At 34.1% G+C, this 26478-nt stretch overlaps 2 protein-coding genes across 5 annotated transcripts in view; both read left to right on the forward strand.

The window, feature by feature from the left end:
* Positions 1 to 26478, forward strand: part of LOC115888967 (neogenin) — a 326830-nt gene that overhangs the window by 274685 nt on the left and 25667 nt on the right. For all 3 annotated transcript variants that reach the window (XM_030908855.1, XM_030908856.1, XM_030908857.1), the window contains exons 4-6: positions 13488 to 13701; positions 15075 to 15299; positions 23271 to 23415. In XM_030908855.1, coding sequence (XP_030764715.1) covers positions 13488 to 13701; positions 15075 to 15299; positions 23271 to 23415 — 584 coding nt within the window. The remainder of the gene's footprint in view (positions 1 to 13487; positions 13702 to 15074; positions 15300 to 23270; positions 23416 to 26478) is intronic.
* LOC115888968 lies at positions 15382 to 19842 on the forward strand. 2 transcript variants are annotated; one of them, XM_030908858.1, is made up of 2 exons: positions 15382 to 16348; positions 16411 to 19842. In XM_030908858.1, exons 1-2 carry the CDS (start codon positions 15760 to 15762, stop codon positions 19689 to 19691), a joined length of 3870 nt encoding a protein of 1289 aa, XP_030764718.1. In that variant the 5' UTR covers positions 15382 to 15759; the 3' UTR covers positions 19692 to 19842. The 2 variants fall into 2 exon arrangements, with proteins under 2 accessions (XP_030764718.1, XP_030764719.1); XM_030908859.1 differs by having other exon boundaries at positions 16279 to 16348; positions 16401 to 19842.

Below are 26478 nucleotides of genomic sequence, written 5' to 3' on the forward strand. Positions count from 1 at the left end.
AGAAAGCAATCTTGCAAAGTCAGGGTCTAGTAACAACAAAGTGATTAAGGTTACCAAATATTTTACATTTAAGTATTCATAAGCTTGATTTATTATACTAAAATTAACTAATTATGTTTATTTTATTATAATGTATAATTTACATATGGTAATGAGATTTCATAGGCATAATGCAAATTCCTTTTATAAAATTTTACAAATATGTAACTAGCAAAATGGTGAACATACAATGCATTTTACGTCATGATTACACCAATTCTGACAAATGCCGAAAAAACGAGAACAGAAGAATCTATTTCACGTTGTGACTGTTTAATTTTAGACATTACAATTTGCAAAAACAGGAGTCGGTCAAGTTTGCCCCCCGTACTAGAGGAAATTCAAAAATAGATATACCATTATTTTGCACACATTTTGCACAATTTTGCACACCATAAATGATATTTTGCACACTTACCTAAAAGAAACCAGAGCAGTTTATTAAACGGGGAGAAAACTTGACCGTTCCCCCCATTTGTTACGAAATTGATTTAAGTATTTCTATGTACATCGATTCGGCTAATTTTGCACAATTTTGCACACCTGTTTTTAAATTTTGCACACCCTCCTGACGAAAGTTATAAATGGTTAAAAATTTGAAATCCACCCCCCCCCCCCATCTGTAGCTAAATTGAATTTTATTTATATCAAACGAATCAGATAATTTTGCACAATTTTGCACACCTGTTTTTGAATTTTGCACACCATCCTGATTAAAGTTATGAGGGTTTGAAAATTTGCAATTTCCCCCCCATCAGCTACGAAGTTGAATTTTGTTTATATCAAACGAATCTGCTAATTTTGCACAATTTTGCACAGCTATTTTCGAATTTTGCACACTCTCCTGACAAAAGTTATAGGGGTTTGAATATTTGAAATTTGTCTCATTGTGTGTGAATTGTCCCATTTAAAAAAAGACATAAGAATGAGTCATATTTGAAAATGAGAGATCTCAGCGCGACGTGGAAAACTGTACGGAACCCAGACTTCACCTTTTAACACCACCAGATAACCGAGATATGAGGGTTGCCGAAAAATGCAAAATTTTCACATTTACCCGGTATTTCAGGAAATAAGAGAGCTAGGACAAATCTGTGTGTAGAATCTTTAGTTTCATAAATGTTCTTCTATGCAAGCTATAAATTATCGAAAAGGTGAAATCTAAGTTCCGTGCAGTTTTTCACGTCGCTGAAATCTATCATTTTCGAAATATGACTCATACTTGTGTTTTTTTAAATGAGACATTTCACACACAATGGAGCAAATTTCAAATATTCGAACTCTTATAACTTTTGTCAGAAGAGTGTGCAATATTCGAAAATAGCTGTGCAAAATTAGCCGATTCGTTTGATATACACAAAATTCAATTTCGTGACAGAGGGGGGGGGGGGGAAATTGCAAATTTTCAAACCTTCATAACTTTAATCAGGATGGTGTGCAAAATTCAAAAACAGGAGTGCAAAATTAATCGATTCGTTTGATATAAAAAAATTCAATTTAGTCACAGATGGGGGGGAACTTTCAAATTTTCAACCGCTTATAACTTTCGTTAGGAGGGTGTGCAAAATTTGAAAATAGGTGTGCAAAATTTTGCAAAATTAGCCGAATTGATGTACATAGAAATAAATCAATTTCGTAACAAATGGGGGGAACAGTCAAGTTTGCCCCCCGTTTAAAAAACGGCTCTGGTTTCTCTTGGGTAAGTGTGCAAAATATAATTTATGGTGTGCAAAGTTGTGCAAAATGTGTGCTAAATAGTGGTATATTTATTTTTGAATTTCCTCTAATACGGGGGGCAAAGTTGACCGACCTCAAAAACAGTGTCGTCAAAACATGAAACTATCGTGAAATTGTCAGCTACTGGTCTGGTTGCAAAATTGCTTGACTGCAGCGAACAATTTTATGTTTATTTAATAGATCCTAAGGTAGATTGAGGATATCTCGATTCTAAGATATTAATTGAAGAAGTGATTGACCCGAAAAATGGTCTCTACAAACGAGGCACATCTAAAGGAATTTTGTTTCTGTGTTCTTTGTTTTCTAGAAATGATATTCGAGAATCCTCGGTAGGTTTTGAATGTGAAGTTTCTAATCTGATTACTGTCAGAGGGGTATTAATAAAAAAAGGATTTGTTTTCATTTTTAATAGTAGTTTTATATTAATAACAGGTAGGTACATTCTTATCTAAATGTTCAGTTATAGAGATGTTTTATTATTTTCAAGGGATTAATAATTTTATTATTTATTTGGTAGTTTTATGTTTATGATAGGCCATGGACTATTAACTGTCTGTTTTCTTAATAGGAAATTTTATTACGTTTTCTGTAAATGTATTATTAAGGTGGGAACGCATTAAGTGGTTGCAGTCCTGTCGCATCGCGAACTGGTAGCTTATTCTATATTTTTTTTTACATTTGGTCTTAGCTACTGAATATGTAGGTTCGATAATTGTAGAATAGATCTATTACTACTTACAGATCTATACTTACAAGTTGCTAGATTTTATGAAAATTATAGGACTGGAGAATGTAACCTAAGGATCAGAAGGGAACCACAATAGATCTGAAAGGTCGCAGTGGAACAGGCCGATAGCTACCTCGAAGAACCTAATTTATCTGCTTCTGATCTTTCTGCAACTTCTCCAAGTTCTGATAGGGTACCAGTGTTAAAATAGTCTTCGTTATCAAGAGTTTCTCAAAACATTTTAACTTTGTTACTTCAATTCGAAAGAAATATATTTGTACCTACTTTTTAATTAACGATGTTTTTGTATTAATATTATAAGTCAGCTTATCCAATAAATAATAAATTGACATATATATGTCAGAAAACATTCGACCAATGTGTACTACCAGTCATGATATATGTATGCGAAACCTGGACACTTAAAACGGACATCATAAGGAAACTGCAGGTCACACAACTCTCAATGGAACGAAATATGCTCAGAATAACCAAGAGAGACCGTAAAAAGAATAGAGTGAATACGACAAAAGACCCAGGTAATAGATCCACAGAGTCAAATCACAGTGTCATCCACAGAGTCAAATCCCTCAAATGGCAATGGGCAGGACACCTGGGAAGAAGATCGGACAACAAATGGGCTACAAAAATTACTGCATGGTATCCACGAGGAATTAAGAGACCTAGAGAAAGACCAAACCTGAGATGGGGCCATGATATTAGGAAATTATCAGGGATAATTTATGCCCGCATAGCCAACAATGGCCCAACTACAAAGAGAGCATTTAAATATGTAAGGGAGGCTACACCATAATTGCAAATGGTTGAATAAGCTGAGAATGATGATGATGATATGTCAGAGTTGATGGCGATATTTATGTATTATATCAAAGAGAAAGTAGTTCAGTATTTATTGATACATGGACGTGTCAATTTCCAAGAAAAAACAAGGACTATATGAAATGAATTATGTTCTTCATTCATAAAATTAAAGTTAATTTCTTATACACTGGTATGTTCTTAATATCTCCCAAGCTAAAGTTATATAATATCTCTACAACAATAATTATTCTGGACTTAACAAATGTTATACTACAGTTCGTTATACCCATGACAGAATGTCATATTTTTAAGAATGTTATGTTCAGTTAGTGTTTTGCATGTCACGCTGAGTTATATTAAAACAAATGTACGAATGTTTGTCTTGGATTAATACCGTAAATTTGTTCAACGTGTAAGTTTAACGTTACTTCTAGTCGTCGTGGCATATGTGACAGGGAATTTCTCTTAACGTCTATATTTAGGTTTTATGTATTCAGATTTGCTCTTTGTTTATGGATTTAACTGAATGCACGCTTGGCATAAAATCTATTTATATATAGACATGTATTAATTGGTTATAATTTATTGATATGAATTTAATTATTTAGCTAATTATAAATTAGACAGAAACACAAAAAAAAAAGTTGTAGTGGGTCTACTAACAGGGCATTGAACAGGCATCAAATCTATGCACGAAAAAAATTGTGAATAATGCTACAAATATAAAATCCTTTGTTGCAAAGTGTAGTGATATATAGAAGTACTTAGGATCATAAACTGCATATCAAGTAATAATTCCTCAGTGATTGTAGTAAAATGTAATCTGTATGTCGGCAATATTTCCGTTTCATTGTAGTAAAAATGACATCTTCGATCTTAACCAAAACTACAAATTATAGTGAAATCTAAATTTCTTATCGGCAATTCTTAAATACTTTTGTAGTAATAATTACTACAATTCGCTCTTAACCAATACCACATATTGCAGAAAAAAATTTCGCATTTAGAAATCAATGCGTCGCGGACGACTCCAAATGATGAGTCTCCTAACCTCAGTTTTGTTACACTGTTTACAGTTCCACTTATGAGTTTTATTTTTCCGAAATTCGGCAACAATTTTGCCATACTCCACTTTTCCGAGACCGGACATCCCCTGTGGACCCAAGTACAACGTGTAGCGCACTCAATTGATGTTTGATTTGCCTTTATAGCACGATCACAAATTCCACACTTACACGTCCGTCATATTTTCTGTCTTCCCTAATGCTGACTTTATAAAATTGCCACAACCTGCCATAAGCAAATTTTAATACAACTTTTTGTAGTACTACTTACTACAATGTTTCCATTCATTTTTGCAAAACATTCCTGTATCGATATTGTCTTTTACAAAACCAGTATTCCGGTACCGGAAGACCGGTTTTGGTACCGGTACCGGAAGACCAGTTTTGGTACCGATATCGGAAAACCGTTATCGAAAGACCGGTTTCAATCGATACCAGAGGACCGGTTTCAATCGGTACAGAAAAATAGGTTCATGATAATATGAAAATCAAACAAACAGTATAAAACAATTTCGGTACAGATTTTTGTGCAAAGCAGCTTATGTTTCTGGCTCGGAACGCAGAATATGTTGCGGTCGCAAGTAGTTAAGTTTTTTTATAATATAGGTAATATAACAAACATTTATCTTATTAGAGTATATTTAATGATGGGGAAAACCGATTAATTTCAATAGCCGAGTACTCAAGTTTCAAGCGATTTCAATAGTCGAGTACTCGATTATTGAATCGAGCGAAATATCGCTCGTATTTAAAAATACGGTTTTTCGCCTGTCGCTTGTTGTTTGTTGTACTCGTAACGCCAAGCAGTAAGTTGCGTGCGCAGAGCACATATTCTTTCGGTGATGAATGGAAAGTAGCAAGCGACGAGCGATTCGCTTGATCGTTTGCTTGATGCTTGATTTAGTTTATTTCAAGGCATTGTCGATGTAGGTTGTAAAATTTTTTCACTCAGATACGCAACGGATAAAGTCGTATAAATTTGCTATCTGCAATGTATGTATAGAAAATTCGCTTGGCTTTTAATGGAGTATGTCAAGGTGCGTATTCATTATCCGCACGAACGAACGAACGAATGTTCGCTAGTGGTATGGACGGGGACCGCACGATAGGACCGCACGAGAAGACCGGAGGCATTTGTTGGCGAACGCCTTTGATGTACCGACTCGAAACGGATGGTCGAGCGAACGAACGAACGAACGGCCGCATGCGTTCGGTCCCCGTCTAAATATACCGCACTTTCGTTCGTTCGTTCGTTCGGCTAATGAATACGCACCTTCACATTAAAATCGGATTTCAATTGATTTCATTCTAGGATCGCTTGCGTTCGTCGCTCGTAATTCGTCACTTGCATCGCCCGTTCATAGTCGAGCGACGTCAGTTATTTCAATAATCGAGTACTCGAGCGAATTTTCGCTCGAATTATCCCATCACTAATTATATTATCCTCAATATAGCTTAATTATTTCCTTCTCATAACAAAACTCACATACAAATAAAAGAATCTGCAGTATTAAAGAAAAATGCATTTCAGGTTCAAGTGTGTTATTAAAAAATTAATGTTATTTTCCAACAAAATAAAAAGAAAAAACTCTCTTCTGGACTAACTGGTCCAACTGGTCTTCCGGTCCAACCGGTGTTCCGGTCCAATGGAGGGTCCAACCGATCTTCCGGTATACCGGTTGTAGAACCGGATACCTGTCCTGAAGTCTTAGTATCGAACATCCCTAATCTACCATCAGTTATGATGGATTAATGATGGATTATCGGATGAAGCTATGTGCAGATTTTATCAATCTGAAGAAGAAACGACAGAACACATTTTATGTCAGTGTGACAGCCTGAAAATGTGCGGCTCGTTGTATTAGGCAATGATAGGTCATGGAGCTATATGGTGGATTCAGTCTCTAATTTATTAAACTTTTTGAAAAGGATAGGACTGGAAAATGTAAATTAGATATCAGAAGACCACAATAATAGACCCGAAAGCGTCGCAGTAAAACAGGCCGATAGCCACCTCAAAATATCTAATATTTATTATTATATTAACACAATTATAATTATAAATTACTGATATTTAGAACTAATACTAAGTATATTTTCCAGATACATAGCTAGTGGTGAATTGTTTTTAAGACAAATTTTATTGATCTTAAGACCCGCCGCAGTTTATTTTATCTTCTATTTGATTTGTAAATGTTTCTCTCAATGAATCACAAAAATATAAATATTAATCTTAGGTATATAGAACTACATAACACCTTTTTATAGTGATTGCGTAATGACGATTGCGTAAATTACCACTTTTGATATTGATAGTTATGTATCCGGCAAATCAAGGTCATGCCAAGAATAGCTGCAGAAGATCGTCTTCTCCCGAATCAGCATTATTTACATATAAAAGCAAATGTTCTCACACTATTGTCATTCCTGTTTATTCTCTTAATGTTGTCACTGTAACTTTTGAAAATAAAAATTTTTAAAAACGCAGCTCCGAACTTACTTACGCAAAACTTACTTAATTGGCGCGGTCGGTAGGATTATGCAGTAGTATTTTTCTAAATTTCGGGAGTGTCTCGACCGATTATCGAACATTTTCGCCAAATTGGGAGAAAGCTACGTAAGTTTTCAAGCTCTTCAGTGCAATTCTACGAACCAGCAACCAGCAGCAGCGGCAGTAGCAGCATTTCGACATCCGGGAATCGGGAAGAGTTGGAGACTACAGTACAAGGTAGGTGCCAATTCCTTTCGCTCCTTCTGACCCTCTGATTAAGGACTCAGTCGGAATATTTAATTATCAGTGTATTAAACACAAAATTTAGTTTAGTTTAGTCTATTGCAGACAATTAGTTTAGAAAAAAAATCAATTAATAAGTAAAATAAATAAGACAAAATAAATCGAAAAGAAAGTAATAAATAAAATAAATTCAATTTAATAATAAATAAAAAGTTATTTTTATACATTTTTAATTATTTAATGAGCGAATTAGAAGACCTTATTAATAGATTAAGGACTCTTAGTTTTGATAAAACAGAAATAAAAATGCCTAACACAAGTAATGACGATACATTAGCCGTTGATTGGAATTTATTTAAATCACGTTTAAATAATAATAAACCTTTCGATGGTGATTGTAACACTTTGAATAAATTTATTTTGAAATGTGACAAATTAATTCAAACTTATTCTATTCACAATAACAGTGAATTGAATTCTCATATCTTTGATTGTGTGCAAGAGAAATTGATTGGTAGGGCGGAAGTTATGGTAGGTAAAAGATCCGAACTAACAAACTGGGAATCTTTAAAAGCAGCTTTGCAACAGTGTTTTTCAGACCGCAGATACACAGATTGTTTGGTTCAGGAACTAACACGTACCAGGCCATACAAAGGCGAACATCTAATTAATTTCGGCACTAGATTACAGTTGTTGAGAAGTAACGTGGCACAACGCATTAGTAACGATTTAAATTTAACACAAGAACAAAAATTATGTCATATTAAATATTACGAGAAAACTGCATTGAATACTTTCATTGCTTGATGCACGGGAACACTCAAAAATAACATGCATCTTAAACAACTAAATTCACTCGAAGATGCTATGGCATATGTTGTAGAATTTGAGAATTTTGAGAAATTGTATGGAAACTTAAACAATCAAAATAATTTTAGTTTGCAAAATAAACAAAATATTTTTTCCAATGCACAAAATTTCTCAGGATTTCCAAATCAAAAATCAATGAATCAATCGAATTTTAATTTCGGAAATAATTTTAATACTAATCCTAATCAACAAAATATTTTCGGCAGACCAAATTTTAATAATTTCCAAAATAATAATACTCCAAATTTTAATACACCTAACAATCCAAATTTTAATAATTCGGGAAGCCATACTGGTTTTCACTCGCCTTCTCAGCCTATAAATATGCCTCAACCCCGACAACTACCCCCGCAAAGATATTTTACGAACAGAGAAGTTTTTGGTCCACCACAAAACGTGTTTGCACCAAAACCAATTCCACCAAGCCAACGAACAAAACCAATACCCATGTCTATTAGCGTAAAGAATACGAACGGATTTAATAAACAACAATCCGTGCAAAATCGGTTCAATAACCAACAACAGAGAGGTTGGAATCCTCCACAATTTATTTTCGAAGAACTACACGCTAATGAATATGAAGGAAACGAAGAAAATGCCCAACAGTACTATGATCAATACTGTAGAAATATCGAAAATGAGACATATTTTACTACAAACATGGAAAACACGAACTATCAACAAATCCAAAATTTCGAGGAATAAAAACCTAATGAAGAAAATCATGGATGCGGAAATTTTCACAATCCAGCCTATCCAGAAAATCCAACATAGTAGAAATAAATATATCAGCCAGCGGTATTTTGCCGTACATCGAATTAAAACACTCTAATATTAAACTTTTAATAGATACCCACAGCTCACGTTCAATTTTAAAACCAACAATTGCAGAAAAATTTTACCCACACTGTATATATCGTGAACCTAATACAATTAAAACAGCGATAGGTAGCGAAACAACACAATTTCAGGCAAAAATACCAGCATTTTTAGAATTTTCAGAAGACTACACAATCGATTTTATTCTATTTGATTTTCATAACTTTTTCGACGGTGTTATAGGTCTAAAAGATATAATAAATCTACAATTAAACATTGACTTAGTAAATAAAAAACTCGTAGGTTTTAACTTTGAGATTCCTTTTAAATATAGAACATCTTACGAAGCAAATTTCTGTATAACGTTAAATCCGAACGAAAAAGCTTTGAAACAAATACCAGTAAGTATATACGAGGGCGATATAATTATTAATAGAACTAATTTAGAAAATCTTATAATTCCTTCTACACTTTCTAACTCTGAAAATGGTTTTGCGACAGTTAAAATTCAAAAACCAACTAATAAAACTGTCTCAGTTATTTTGAATAAACCATTAGAAGTAAAATCTTTGAAAAGAAATTCTCATGAAATAAATAATTTAGAAAAGTTTTATTATTTCAATAGGGAAAATAAATGAATAAATCCATCAAATTTTAATCAGTCCGAAAATATAAACAAAAATAAATTTAGGGACGCAACTAAAGATAAAAAGGACAAGAACACACAAGCCGAAAATAATATTTCTAGGAATAAAGCGGAGACAAACAAGATGAACACCAATACTGTCTACAACCTAGGCGATACTGATAGTTCTGTAGGAGACTTTTTTCTCCTAGTAGATCAGAAGCCTAACAAAAGAAAGAAACGAAATAAAAGAACAAAACGAAAACGTAGAGAAATATTATCAAATATCGAAATAAAACAACCACCAGAGAACATTCAAACAAGAACTGGAATTACATCCAGAGTTAAAGATCCTCTACTTCAAGTAATTTATAAAAAAACATCTAAGGAACTACTATGTCAAGAAAGTAGTCAGAAGAATAACTTAACACACAGAACAATAAGTAAACCATATGTAATAATAAAGAACTACGAAACGAATACCGAAACAAATTTAGCACAAGATTCGATGAACTTTGACATGCCAACAAATGAAGAAATACGTAAGATCTTTAAAAATCAAACAGTCACCAGAAGAAATGGTAATGACAACGCCTATGGTCAAGCCTATCCACCTGAAAATTATAACTAATGACGAACTGCAGGAACAAGAACTGAAAGAACTTTAAAATGACGAACTGCAAGAACAGGCACATCTTTAAAATCATTATAATTAAATATAATAATTTTTAGCAAATAAGTACTAATAGAAATTCCCCCGTAATAGAAATCCATTCGACGAAGTTTATGCCATTTGAAATTGTACCCGAGAACAATAAACCCACTTGAACTTAATCAGCTGTAGGACAGAAAGAAAAATTATTTTACAGGGTGAAGCTAGCAGCATGGACGGTACTACACCTGGGCCCGAATTCTGTACTTAGAAAACGCTAAGTGCTTTTAGACGCTCAGCGTATATGACGTTAATTTTTGCTGAGCGCGCACTTAACTAACGATTTGGGTATTCTCGTCTGACGCGCTTAGCCTGTTAGCCTCTCTACTGATTGCGCTAAGCGCTTTAAAAACGGTTGCCTTAAAGGATCGTTTTGCTTGTCGAACTGTCAGTGAAAATCGAAAAAATTGTGATTTCGTGCGTTATCTTGCTCTTTAGTGAAAACTACTACTTGTTCTAAAAATTCCTAAATAAGTAATCGACAAATTACAAGTTGGTAGCTATAAATATTGTTCAAAACATCGAAAATGCTGTGAAGCGTTTTCAACATTTCCCTCGTATAATAAGAATAATGACATATCCATAGAAAAATAGGTTGACATAACTCAACAATAGGTTGTAAAATTCACGTAACATTAACATTTTTCATTGTTTTAGTCACATTTGACTATTAGATACCTGCGAAATTACGATGCTGTCAATATGCGCTCAACGCGTATCCAGAAAACGATTGGCACAGCAACGAGAATACCAAAATCGACTGCTTGACGTTCCGCTTATCGCATACTTTCGCTCACCGCTTTGAAAGCGTAACGTTTTTATGTCATAGTTACAGAATTTGGGCCCTGGTCCTTGGGTTAAATGATATTTTTCTATACTAAAAAATAATTTAAATAATTTAAACGCATTTAATACATGCCGTGATATGATAGGCTTAGCAGAAAACTTACTTTTAAGAACTGAATATTTAATTCAGGAGACATCTAATAGACTCGAAAATTTACACCCACATATTCGAGAAAAAAGAGGTTTAATAAACGTAGTAGGTCACATTAATAAATGGCTATTTGGTCATTAGAGTTGAGGGTTGGAACCTTTGGTGTTACACAGCAAAATAAAAACACTAAATCACCACAATACACCAAAACACTTTTACTTTTACACTGGACGCGCGTTTCGCTAACCATGTTAGCATCATCAGCAGATGATTGTAAACTTGTCAGTTTATAATCATCTGCTGATGATGCTAACATGGTTAGCGAAACGCGCGTCCAGTGTAAAAGTAAAAGTGTATTTGGTCAGTTAGATTCAAAAGATGGTAAACGTTATGACGAGGCTATTTCTACACTAGAAAATAATCAGAAAAATACAATCAAAGAAATGAAAATGCAAATTTTTCTTTCTAAAGGCTTAATAGATAGTTATAATAAAACTATAACAACTTTAAGTAATAATCAAAATATATTAGAGTTCAGCTTAAAAACATTCCAATCATCGGTACAACAAACTATAAGTAACCTAAACGACTATCTTAGTTTCCAAGGAGTTATAACACAGCTAAATTTAGATTGCCAAAATTTAATCTTATTTTTGGACAACTTGGAAGATGCTATCATGTTTTCAAAAGTCAATGCTTTGCATAATAGTGTTTTATCGAGTAATAACTTAAAGGAAATTTTGAATTATTTAGTCAAACTTTATGATCCATCAGAAGTACCAAAATTCAAAAATATTCTATTCTATCTTCTATCATATTATCAAATTTTGGGAACCCAAGTAAGTTAATTTTTGCGATACATGTTCCAATACTGAGACCAGATACCCTTTCCTTTTTTCATATATTTCCAATTATCCGAGATCAAGCCATTTTTATACCACGATACCCTTATTTGGCACATACCCAAGCAAGAAGACAATTCGCCGCCGAAATTTGTCCATCCATAGAAGAAACATACTTCTGCGTCGAAGAATTTCACCCCCACGACCAATGTGTTGAAGACTTGCTAGACAACCGAAGCATGGACAATTGTACAGCCCTTAAGGTCAACATCGAAGAACCAATCGTGAAACAAATAACGAGAGATATGGTTTTAATTCTCCCCATGAAGACAGAAAGAATATTGGCAAAATGTGACACCGATCAATACATCCAAATCAATCAAGCAGTACTTGTCAAAATTCCGGAGGCCTGCGAAATCCAAATACACGATAAGAAATTTTTCAACGACGAGAAAGTCAAAAAAAGAAAAACCCTGATTCTTCCAGAAATTAAAATATCCAACATCAATATATCCAAAATTCTAATGACACCCAATATTGCCAAAATAAATTTGGAAGAGATATACTGATTGAAGGACATGGCAAACCAATTGACTTTACCAGACGACCCTGTATATACCAGTCTATATAGTGGGACTCTATATATTGGAATGGAACTCTTAATATTATTTGCCATATTACTAATATTATTTAGAAGAAAACTGATCAATTGGTATCGATTTGTTGCCCAAAATTTCAGGAAGACGAAAAAAGAAGAAAGAAAAGATGTCGAGCTGAAGCCAAATTCATCAAAAATCAACTCCGTCGTTTTTGATTCTTAAGGAGGAAGGAGTTATGTATCCGGCAAATCAAGGCCATGCCAAGAATAGCTGCAGAAGATCGTCTTCTCCCGAATCAGCATTATTTACATATAACAGCAAAATGTTCTCACACTATTGTCATTCCTGTTTATTCTCTTAATGTTGTCACTGTAACTTTTGAAAATAAAAGTTTTTAAAAACGCAGCTCCGAGTTTCGGTTACTTAATTTGGTTAAGAAACTTATTCATAAATATTTACCAAGAATAAAAAACGCACAAAAGGGAAAGTAGTAGGTACCCATTAAAAATGGATATACAGTAGACTCTCGATTATATGTTATATGGGCTGTATCCTGGTATCCTCTTTGGCTGTACCCTAGCTCGGATATTTGACGGCTCGGATAATTCTGATTGATTTTTAAAATCTGTTTTTTATGTACCTACGTTGTGTTGCTTCGCTACTTTGTGTTGCTGCGGCAATTTCGGGATTCTCCGTAATTCCCCGTATTTACCTGATATATTAGGTCTGACGTTCGAGTAATACGGCGTCGCTCGGTTAATACGGATTTGTGTTATATGTGAGTACTGTGTACTATATAATGAAAAAACGCAGCAAATTCGCGGCAAATCATCAAGCGGGAGCCGGTGTCAAAAAATCCTCAAAAACGCCTCTCGTAATTTATAGACACCTCCTAATAAGTTTCGTGCTATAAACTTTTGCTCTATCCTGTGATTAACACTGTTTTATTTGTATTTTCAGAGTTATCTGGGTTTTACGAAGAACCACGCGACATAACCGTATACCTTGGCCAAAGAGCTCATTTCACCTGTTACGTAGACGCCGTACCATCGCCGAGGATACGATGGTTGAAAGACGAACGACCCTTACAAATTGACGACTTACGAATGACCGTACTGCCCTCCGGAGCTCTGGAGATCGACGAAGTTATGGAAAGCGATCAGGGATCATACAGGTAACTCGTTTTTTCCTACAGTTTAATGCTGGAGGCCATAATGGACATGTATAAAAGATAGACTAACCATATACATTGATTTTTATTTATTTTCTATGACACTGGTTCTTTTGATTCGATATACCGGGTGCATCCCAAAAGTGGCTCATCTCTATAACTTTTTTTATTTTTCAGATAAAAAAGCGATATTTGGTATGGTAGTATATGATATAAATCAGGGTTGATTGACGTATTCAATCGTTTTCTGTCACTTCCTGTTTCACCAGAAGCAACAACATCTTTTGATTTTTAAATTACACCCTCGGTATAATCTCCCGTTATTCGATAGCTATATCTCTCAAATTCGATAGAAAATGGCACTCTGAATAGAATGACATTGACACATTGACACACAATTTTTGACATTTTTGGATAGTTTAATTGAAATTGTAACATCCAGTTCATAACGACAATTTCACTCGAAATATTTACTGGGTGGTACCAAATTATTCGTAAAAAAATGCTTTTTCCAAATATGCTAATGAGCCACCTTTATTCCATTTCAGAGATATGATTAAAAAAGCAATTTGGGCATCTTTTAACCGACTAGCCCAAGACACGGAAAACATTAGATGATGAAATCTATTTTTCCAAGGCTTCTTGATTAAAAATTAGTGTTTGACACAATCATTATTATTGTTTAACACAACCATGGCACTCTAAATTGAAATTTAAAATACGATTTTTTTAAAGCGAAAATCTCAAAAATAAATATATGATATGTCCTTTTCTATCGAATAAAGTAAAAATATACCGGGGGTCGTTTTCGGTAAAACAAGAAGTGACCGAAAACAATTGAATACGTCAATCAATCCTAATTTATGTCTTATATTAACATACTAAATCTCGTTTTTTTTTATCTGTAGAAATAAAATAAGTAATTAGGTTGAGACACTTCTGAGACGCACCCGGTATACAAGCAAAATATATACAATCAGTTTGATTATTTCCAGTTTGATTTGACCCCAGACTAATACAGAATGTTTAGAAAAACATATGCTATCTCTCATGGGGAGATACCTCGCTTGAAAATAAGATTAACTTGTTATATTGACATAGGTCCTAACATTCTGCTTTGTGTTGTAGATACAGGGAATTAAATTTTTCATCCTTTTTCAATTTATAATTTTCTTCGGATTACTTTTAGCGATTCCAATGAAATCTTCGTTTTGTACAGAAAGGTTTGTCTATGTATATTGTTTGTCTGAGCTAGTGGCTCTAAATATCTTCTGTACAAAATGCTAAATTTGTTTATAGCGGTTTAAGCAAAATTGTAAATCTATTAAAATTAAGTAGGATTCATACACTTTACTAATATGTTTCTGTATTTTTAGATGTAACGCATCAGGATTAAATTCTTATAAATTAAGTAACAAAGCGCATATGTATATTAATGGAGATATGGAACAGGCTGCGCATAGTGCCGCTCCGATGTTTATAGCGCAGCCCCGGACATCCACTGTTATTGAAGGTCAGAATATATCCCTTGACTGCGCCGCCAACGGCAATCCCAATCCATCCATTTCATGGTTAATAGATGGATATCCAATTGATATGAAGTAAGTAATTTAGTAAACTTCATAACTAAATTAAAATACAATGTATTCTAATTGAATAATGTTAACAACATGTTCGAAAAGTAGGAGATATTAGCCGATTGGGCTCCTCCACATGCGCAGTTCGCTTGACCTTGACATATGTGGCTTTCAAACCTCCTTGAGTGATTCCAGAAAGAACCTTGTTGTGAGACCTTAAACGACCTTTAAGGTTGACTTTCAGATGTATTTGAAATGCGTTTGTGTACCCTTCACAAGGACCTTGATGTATGATCTTGAAAGACCAGATGTCTTTGGAATGAATCGTGCGTATCGATGCTCTTAGGAGAATATGGGTGGGGGGGGAGGTCTTATTTAAACTCTGACATGCCTCTACAGAATCTTATTGTAACGTATATATTTTTGGTGTGTGCAGCATTGTATAGGTTGTTCAGTAATTACTTATAAAGTTTACATTAACAAAATGTTATATATATGTGAAGCTTGTGGTAAATCGTTTACGCGAAGTTATAATATGCGGCGCCATAAAGCCGAATCGTGTAAAAAAGCAACCGACCCTGGACCTTCAACACCTAAACGTCAAGCTCTACACCCATCAATATCAAATGTTCAGCACACCTGTACGTCATGTAATATCACAATTCCCAGCAATCAGATATCCCGTCATGAGAGAACATTGCAGCATAGGAATAATGCAGCAATTCCATTATCAGAAAACGTCCAAATTATTCAAACTGCATTTAAATGTAGGATCGTTAGTTATCGAGTATGTGCAGTTAATGTCTACATAGATTACCAAATGTTCTTTAATGAAATAAAATCCACAGTGTTAGACCTATTGAAAAACATAATTTTTGCTCATAACAGCATCAAAGTAAACATGGAAGTATTTGGTTCTTATATTTTACCATCCACTGAAAATTATAGTAGCGAGAAATCATTTAATACTGCTAATCAAATTATCGATGGGTCTTCAGACTTAGATGAGAAATATTTATGGTTTGTCGATAAATTGATGACACAAGCATCTGAATTTCTTGAAAAAGACTCAGGTATGTTATAGATACTAAAGTTAAATAAGATGTATAGAGAATAATATTTCAGTTTATTTTAGGTTGGGCCTTACAAAAAATTATGTACTTAGAAATTAACGTTAACAAGTTTAACCCTATCGGTGGATCTTCATTCGTTGAGTTGCCAACTCCCATTCGGAGAAAAGAAGCCGTTGTCAATGTCAGAAACATGGATCAGTATTGTTTTGCGTGGGCCATAACGTCAGCCTTGTGTCCAGCTAAGTCTAAAATTGCAGAACTATCTTCATATCCACATTTTGCAACATTGTTAAATATAGCAGGTTTGGATTTTCCAATGAATTTGCGCGATATAAAAACTTTTGAACAATTGAATAATATATCAGTTAACGTTTATGGTCTCGAAAGCAAAATTGAAAATAATAAAATAGTTTGGGAAGTTGTAGGTCCATTGCGGTACACAGAAAGGAAATTGGTGGTACATGTGAATTTACTATTACTAATTGAAGATTGTAAAGTTAATAGTGATGGACATATATGCAATATAAATTGTGTTAAAACACATTATTGCTGGATAAAAAACTTGTCTCGTCTTGTTTCCAGCCAAATAAACTCTCATCAACATAAGCTTTACTTTTGCGATGGTTGTTTATTACATTTCAGTTCAGCACATGCTTTGGTATTGCATCAGAATCATGACTGTAATCACGTGTACACATCAATACCGTCTGTGACCCATAAGCTTGATAAATACGGTAAATGCGTTCCCGAAAACATTCTAAAATTCGAAAACATCGAAAAACAATTAAGGGTACCGTTTGTAGTATATGCCGATTTTGAATCAATTCTTAAACCGATTGCTACTGTTGCGCCAAGTTCAACAAAATCATATACATTAAAAAGCGTCAAACACGAACCTTATTCGTTCGCTTATTTGATAAAATGTTCTTTCGATGATAGTTTTTCTAAATTTGAGACGTATCGCGGTAAGGACGCCGCTAAAGAGTTTGTTTCTCACATAGAAAATGATTTAAGAAGTATTTACAACATATATCTAAAAGATTTTAAGAAGATGATCCCATTGAGCAATAAAGAAAAACTTGAGTTTATTAACGCAAAAACATGTTTTATATGTGAAAGATTATTTGATATCCAAGAGCAAAAAGTTAGGGACCACTGCCATCTCACCGGAAAATACAGAGGTGCAGCTCACGGAACCTGTAATATAAATTTTAAATTACCCAACTTTGTACCCATTGTCTTTCACAATTTAAGCGGCTACGATTCTCATATGTTCATTAAGGAATTATGTCGTCATGGAGACAAAATTGATATTATTGCCCAGAGTAAAGAAAAGTATGTCTCGTTTACAAAAAGCATTTACGTTGACGATTATGTAGGTAGTAAGGGTGAGGTAAAAAAGAAATATTTAAAATTGAGGTTTATAGACAGTTTTAAATTTTTATCTACATCTCTTTCAAATTTGGGAAATGGTTTATCAATTGAAAACTTTAAGGAAACAAAAAAGCATTTTCCGGAGAAAGAAAAATTTGACCTAATGCGTCAAAAAGGTGTATTTCCGTATACATTTATGGATAGTTTGAAGAAAATGAATAACCGTTCACTTCCTACTAAACATGAATTTTACGATGATTTAAATAACGAACATATTAGCGATGTGGACTATCAAAGAGCAAAGGATGTCTGGCGCTTATTCAATTGCAAAACTCTAGGGGATTATTCGGATTTATACTTAAAATCGGATACTCTTCTTCTGTGCGATGTTTTCGAAAATTTTCGCGATACAAGTTTAAAAATACATAAATTGGATCCACTTCAATACTATAGTTTACCCAGCTTGTCATTTGACTCAATGCTGCGCATGACCAAGGTAGAGTTAGAATTGCTAACGGATATTGATATGATTCACTTTTTTAAAAACGGTATTCGTGGTGGTGTAAGTCAGTGTTCGGAAAGAAAACATATAGCAAATAATAAGTTTCTTCCAAATTATAATCCTTCAGAACCTTCATCATTTATTATGTATTTAGACGCAACAAATTTATATGGATATAGTATGTCTCAACCATTACCATTAAGAGATTTCCGTTGGTTAACAGAACGTGAAATAATAGATTTAGACATAATGAATGTTGAAGACGATAGTAAATACGGTTACGTTTTGGAAGTTGATATACATTATCCTAAGCACTTGCACGATAAACATTCAGATCTTCCGTTCTTAGTTGAAAATATAGTGCCACCTACGGAAACATCAAAATTAACAAAACTAATTCCGAATTTAAACGATAAAAGAAAATATATTGTTCATTATCAAACACTCAAACAAGCCATAAAAAATGATCTGATAGTAACAGAAATTCATAGGGTATTAAAATTCCAGCAGTCACGATGGTTAAAAAAATATATCGATTTTAATACAGAACTAAGGAATAAATCTAAAACTAAATTTAAAAAAGACTTATTTAAACTATATAATAATGCCGTTTTTGGAAAAACCATGGAAAATGTTGAAAATCGTAAAGATATTAAATTAGTCACTCATTGGGAAAATAAAGGTAAACGATTAGGAGCCCAGGCTTTGATTGCTCGTCCAAATTTTAAAACCAGCTCAATTTTTACTGAAGATTTAGTCGCAATTCATATGGGTAGACTGAAAATACTATATGATAAACCTATATATACGGGATTTTCAATATTGGATATGTCTAAAGTTGTAATTTATGATTTTTTCTATAATTTTATTAAAAAAAAGTTTGGCGCTGACGCTTCTCTATTGTACACTGACACGGATTCATTGATATTAAAAATATATACGGAAAATTTTTACCAGATTATGGTTGAAAACCCAACAAAATTTGATACATCAAATTATGCATTTAATAACAACTACAACATTAAGAAAAGCGAATCGATATTGGGTAGAATGAAAGATGAATTTCCATCTGATCCAATAAAATGCTTCTATGGCACAGGTGCCAAAGCTTATTATGTGGCCTCAGTCAACACTGAAATAAAAAAGGCAAAAGGTGTAAAAAAACCAATAATCGCAAAAGATTTAACTGTAGACGATTATAAGAAAGTAGTAGAACGTGGTGGTCTTATATTTCGTAAAATGAAATCTTTCAAAAGTGACTTGCACGACGTTTACACGATGATAACCAACCGAGTGGCTCTTAATTCTAGAGATGACAAAAGATATCTAATTCCTACGACAACAAAAACTCTACCTTGGGGGCATACAGATATTGAGTTTTATAAAACAGATCCCGATACTAATTTAAATATATTTTTATATATCGCCGAACAGATGCTTCGAGATGAAATAGATGAAAGCGTATAAGTTGAAAAGTCCTATCTGTAGATATTAGTTTTAATTGAAAATAGAATATGTAAATGTATATAACTGTGTCCATTACGCATTTGTGCTTTGTAAATGTTTAAATTTTTATGTATTTTTTTTTTGTTAACATGTTTTAGAAAAGCTTATTTAACTGTGATTTATTTTATATTACTTAAATAAAATCATATTTGTTCCCCAAAAAAAATCTATGTTGTTTTTTTATTGTTCATATTCACATCTGAATTTAATACTTAATTAAGATAATTCCTACTAAAAGTTAAAGAGATTGTGTTATTATTCCATAGATATACATTTAAACTAAACTTACTTAACAAAGCTACCAAACATGAACTGAGATCACTGCATTTTATAGTGTAGGATAAAAAATTAGAACAAAGAAGAAAAATAGTTTGGCAGTCTGTACAGCTGCAGACAAATATATCTTATTCTTAAGTCAGCAATAATTTCAAATACAATTTAAAGAAAAATGCACATTTCTCTTAGAAGCTATTCATTTTCAAGTCAGAAACTCTGAACATATATTAGTGTGTTTAGGTCTATTAACAAAAAAAAAAAAACATTGATTAAAAAAAGATGGCATTGTGACCCAACAACTCATTTTAGCTACTCCTTTTAACTACTCATTTTAAAAGAAGAAAAAAAAATGCAGATTTTCAAAGTTAATGATAACACTACCTATATATGATTTTCTTTCAACTCTGAGCATATATTGGTGTATTAGGGCTGTTAAAAAAAATAAAAAATGTATTAATAATATTTATTTATTTAAAAAACTATAAATTATAATTATTAAAATAAACTATAAATTATATAGATAGCACTGCGAAATTATTAAAGAGAGCGTGTCTTTTACGTTCACGCTCTCCTAAATATTTCTCTGTTTTTATTGAGTCCTTGCAGTTGTAGGTAGTATTATAGGATTCACCCTATAATACTCCTCTGGGGCAGTATCCCTGCCCTGGTTCGTCCCCACGATAAATCGGATGGTGGGACCGTCTCATCCAGCTGATCCCAGGGATATATCGTATGGTATTGGTGGAGGCGTCGTATCGACTGGTTTGGCGAAACCGTCTCCCATGGTTCGTCCCAGGATATGTCGGCTGGTATTGGTGGAGGCGTCATCTCGGCTGGTTTTGGTGGAACTATCTCCCATGGTTCGTCCCAGGATACATCAGCTGGTGGTATTGACGGAGGCGACATATCCGGTTGGTTTTATTGAAACCGTCTCCCATGGTTCGTCCCATGATACATCAGCTGGTATTGATGGAGGCATCATATCGGCTGGTTTTGGTTGGAACCGTCTCCCATGGTTCATCCCAGGATATGTCAGCTGGCGGTGGTGTTGGAGTTTTTTACTGGTTTCCACAAATCCATAGTTAACTTGTAAGAAATGGACACTGGTTTGATTTTAGTAATGTACTGTATCACTAAGTGACAGTATATGATAGAATACAACACAGATTTGAGCTTTAAGTAGAAGTAAAACCCCACCATGATTTTAACTCCTCCTACTATCTTTAACTCCGCCCACTATTTTGTGAATAGCTTCCCTACTGCAACCAGTTTCAATATTCCAATGTCGAGAACATTTAAAATGGCAACAATGTTACATCTTAATATCGAGAGTTTGTGTGCGTTCAGGGACACAGCGGCTGACCGGTCGCGCTGAAACTTTTGCTAAGCGGCTGACTGTTTTTTGTGTGTAAAAGAGACCACTTACGCAACCGCTAACCGTCCCTGAACGCGCCCTTTAGATCTTGATGTTAAGGACTTTTTGGGTTGTTAAAGTATATAACCGAACATTTAAGATACACTCTGTTTAATGTAACTTTACCCTTGAAACATATTGAAGAATAATATTCAAACCGCATGCATCAGGTATAGGGAGAGTTTGTAGTGGGGTGTTCGTGTATAAAAGTAGCTCAACAGTATAAATTTCATTAGTTTTCCTAGCGAGAGATGTCCGAACATAACCTATTTAATACGCAGACTATAATGGCAAATATAATTTGTGATGATATCGATTTCCAACTTGAGAGTGAAGAGTTTGATCGCATATTTGCGAAAGTGGTGGAAGAGGAGAAGAAAAACCAAAAGTGAATATTATATCAAATATTCAGGTGGTTCAGCCTAAACCATCTCCAGTAGGGGGTAAAAAACAAACAATCCGGATCAAAGTTGAAGAACATACTGAAGGGGGAGACACCTTATAAGAGAAAAAGTGGTGGTGAAAAACGTAATACTAAGTGTAATAAGGAAAACAAGAACAGCAACCTCACCACGAGCTGCTCCAACAATTGCAGCTTAAGAGTCGCAACCGGTTCAACACCCACAGCAGCAGCAGCAGCAACAGCAAGAAGAGCAGACTTTCGACGACTACTTGAGTGAGGGAAGAGCGAAACCTGTTCGCCCAAGTGGTGCGAATAAAAAAGAACAGTTCTTGGACGAATTCAGAAGCAAATTGAATTGAGTGTAGTGGAAGCGCGAGAAACACTTGCACTACAACAACTGGAACTTCAGATTAGGGAGGAGCGTCTAAAAAGTGTGAACATAGAATGAGGACTATATTAAGTCTCTAAAATAATTAGTGTATTGGTTAAGACAGGAAGTTGTAATTATAGTATTTTTTTTCAAATGGTTTAAAATAAAAGGCTATTTTACAATAATTATTGTGATTATTTTTTTTTTTTATTAGAACAAAGTAAATACAAATAATACACTTATAGATCACTAGTGGGTTCAGGTAAGAACTAGACTAAGGAAGAATGCTGATGTTGCCATAGGCTTGAAAAATTCCCTGAATTATTCTATAATACTGCATAGTATGCGCAGAGGGTGTAACAATTGGGGGAGATCGGCTATAAGATAGAGTTCCTCATACGTTATTGCATTAGTCTTCAGATATTGCCCCGAAGAGATAAAAAAACATGTCTTCTGTAAATGGTGAGGAAATATTAAATTCCCTTCCGGACTGCGAAGATCCGAACTACAGTGATCTTAGATTTTGAAGATCTTGTTCAAAAACGAGTGGAGACAATAGAAATATCAAGAAAATGAAGAACAATCAAGAATATCGCAGAAACAGCATTCGCCCGGCTCAGCTTCAAGTACCAAATTTAAAGCGAATGTTGACGATGGATGAGAAAACTAATACTGAGAGAGAGGAAAGAAAAGAAAACAGTATCTTCATCATCAACAATTGCCACATTGTCAGGGGTCTTTATCACATCGTGTCGCACCATGATTGTCCATCAAGCTCCTTGTGAAGGGTACACAAACGCATTTCAAATACATCTGAAAGTCAACCTTAAAGGTCGTTTAAGGTCTCACAACAAGGTTCTTTCTGGAATCACTCAAGGAGGTTTGAAAGCCACATATGTCAAGGTCAAGCGAACTGCGCATGTGGAGGAGCCCAATCGGCTAATATCTCCTACTTCGAAACACAAAAAAAATACGATTCAATGTGTAAAATTGAACGTATATGGGAGAAATGTTTAAGTTTTTAAATCTTTTTTAATATTTTTTCTTGTTTCTACCAGTAAAAAATCTTATTTTTAGCGATTTGGATAGTAGATTTAGTTTGGTCGGATCGACTAGTTCCCTTAGGATTACGAAAATCCAAGAACAAGATGGCGGTACTTATCAGTGTCGAGCACAAAACCGAGAAGATAGTTTAGACGCTTTTGCCCTTATTGAAATTCAAGTAAGTCCACACATTTTCAAATATTTTAGGGTACCCTATAAGGCCGTGGCCTAACATAGCTGCACGCGTAGAGCCGAGTGGAACGGACAGTAGTAGCTTCGCGGTCCTCCCCGCTCTAAGCTTCGTTAGGGTAGGATTTCCTAACTGCATCGAAACGTATGCGTTCGACGCATGCGATAAACACGAGGTACTGGTTCAGTGCAATTATGTACAACTGATTTCCTTTGTGAGCGTCTGACGCTTCAGTGTCCGGCAATCGCATGACTGCCCTCGAGAGGAGTCTAGACGCACATGCTTTGCGTTTTCATAGTGAAAAGTATAAGGAATGTGTATGCGTTCTTTTTTTATTAATATTTTATAATAAAAACAAACATGTCTACAGTGGAAAAATCAACTAACTGTAATGAAACATAAAATGTTACAATTTTCGCCTGAAGAGGATGAGCAACTAATAGAATTCATAGCTGAACACCCTGCTATTTATGACAGCGGACAAAAAGATCATTAAGATCAACAAATACGGGAGAACATATGGAAACATATTTCTGAAAAACTAAAGAGAACAGGTTTGTATCAACAAAATATATAAACATGTTTTTTACAGGGTTTGGTCTTACTATTATTTATTTTAATCGCGATAAGATATACAAAAAAACCGAGACTAGATTATTTAAAAAAAGTTTTGAATCTACACAATTTTAAGAACGTAATCTTGATACCATTGCTTCTTGCCATGCAACACTTCCTAGAAGACTGTTAAGATAGGTTTTGAGTGGTCCCTTATTTCAAAACCTTCTAAGCTTAAAAATCTATTTTAAAATATTTTTTTCCAGAACATTATTTTAATATGAAACGCTGATAGAAAAACACAACCTGGTGCGTTTGCCGCAGCGCGTTCAACGCATCTAACGTACACGTCAGACGCATGCGTCTCGACGCAGTTAGGAAATCCTACCGTTAGGTTGTACGCCTCATGTAGAAACGTATACTTATTTATATTTTTCTAACTCAAATTCTTATTTATTTATGCTAATTAACTAGCTTAGTTTAATAACTAGTTTACCTAGTTATTGTATAGCATGTCAGATATCCACAGTTCATACCAAATAAACTTTTAGTCACGTAATTAAACTTGACCGGCACAGCGATGTCCACTTTTACATATTTTCTTTTAATCAAAATATTTTAGGAAAAAAAAATAAATTAATTACAAATGTATAAACAGTTATTATTTACATTAACAAAACTCGCCTTTTTAACAGCACTTAAGGGACATAAAGGGCCGTTACTACCGCTTTCCCGTTCAAAATATTCTAATAAAGTTGCGATGAGTTTTTTAAATCTTGTACACTTCGCACTAAAAAAGGTTCTACAGAGAACAATGTTAAAGCATCACAACACTATTTATTTAAACCAAAAACTCGTGTAAAACTACTACTAAAGTGTAAAAAACGAATGACAATGACAGGAAATAAATAAATAAATGTGGCAACTAGACATTTTTACAGCAGAGCTACCACCTGAATCCCCAGCGCGTAATTTAAATTCCAGTACGGCATATATTATAATATACAATACAGTATATATTTGCCATGGTTGGCAATAGTGATGCGCAAAACTGTTATTTTTAGATAACAGTTGAAACTGTTATAGTTATTTATAAAAAACAGCTTAAAATAACAGCTTAAAAATAACAGGTTTCTTTATTTTACTGCTAAATATCTGAAAGAGTATGAGACGGTCACCGCCAGGCGTATTAACGCAGTTGCAAGTTGCAACAATGACGTGCTCGGTGGTAGTATTTCCAGGGTGTCAAAACATTTCTAAATTCGATTGTTATCTAAAATACCTCTCTAAAAACGTTCGTTGTTTACAAATAAGCGCTGTTTACAAATTGCGATATAAAAAAAGCCAAAATTCCGCCACTCGTCTATACCTACACATTGCGGTCTACCTACGCCCTGCCCCTCGATCCACGTAGATCCTGAATTGCGTAGCAGTGTACAGGGTGCATATCACTCGACGGGCGAGAAGCTCTTAGTTATGATTTTACCATTTGCGGTAAAAAAATAGCAATATAAGAAAATATGTAGTATATTCTTCATAAGTAAACCAACTACACACTAGAGTTCGAATTAATTTTACACTTAAACTAGCGTGTACCCGCGACTTTGTTCGCATCGAATTAATAATTTCAAATGGTGATGATAAAGCAAAACAAGAATTTCCATTAACATACAAACTGGATAAAATTTTCTCGCATTTGCCAAAAATAAGCTTTCTAACGTCGAGCAGTTTAAGCAGAACCGTGGTTAATCAATTACTCAACTTTTTGGAACACCCTGTATGATTTTTTAAAAAATTCAAAATATGTAAAAAAAACAAAATAAATTATGCGTGTCCAGGCGTTTTCCCGAAAGACTAACCGTTTTTTAAATAACAAATATTGTAATATTTAAGGGGCGTTTTCACCCTGTTGGAATTTGAGATTCGAGAAACCCCTCCTTATCGAACCTCAACCCCACAGTCAATCCGTTTGCAAAAAATCAGCTTTAAACGCCCAGCAGTTTAAGCAGAATATTACTCAATGGTCATTTTTTATGAAACACCCTGTATATATTTTTAAAAAATCTTAAAATATGTAAAACAACATAATAAAATATACGTGTTTTAAGAGTTTTTCCGAAAAACTCACCGGTTTTTAAATAAAAAATATTCTAATATTTGAGAGTAGTTTCACCCCCTTAGAATTCGAGTTTCGAAAAATCCCTTCTTATCGAACCTCTACACACTAAAGTCAATCCGTTTTCCAAAAATCAGCTTTTTACGTCAAGGGCTTTAAGCAGGATCGTGATTAATCAATGACCAGATTTTTCAAAACACCCTGTATACATTTTTAAAAAATCTTATAATATTCTGAAAATTTTTCAGAATAAATAAATACCTAAATATTGAAACTTAATAAGTAAGTACTGAAACATACAGCGCCATAATATCTCGACCTCCGTCCGTTATGCTCGTAACAGGGTGAAACAGAATGTATCTAAAACAACTGATGCGTTA

Source organism: Sitophilus oryzae, unplaced genomic scaffold, assembly GCF_002938485.1.
Source record: "Sitophilus oryzae breed Bouriz unplaced genomic scaffold, Soryzae_2.0 scaffold_810_pilon_pilon, whole genome shotgun sequence".
In the NCBI taxonomy this organism is placed as follows: domain Eukaryota; kingdom Metazoa; phylum Arthropoda; class Insecta; order Coleoptera; family Curculionidae; genus Sitophilus; species Sitophilus oryzae.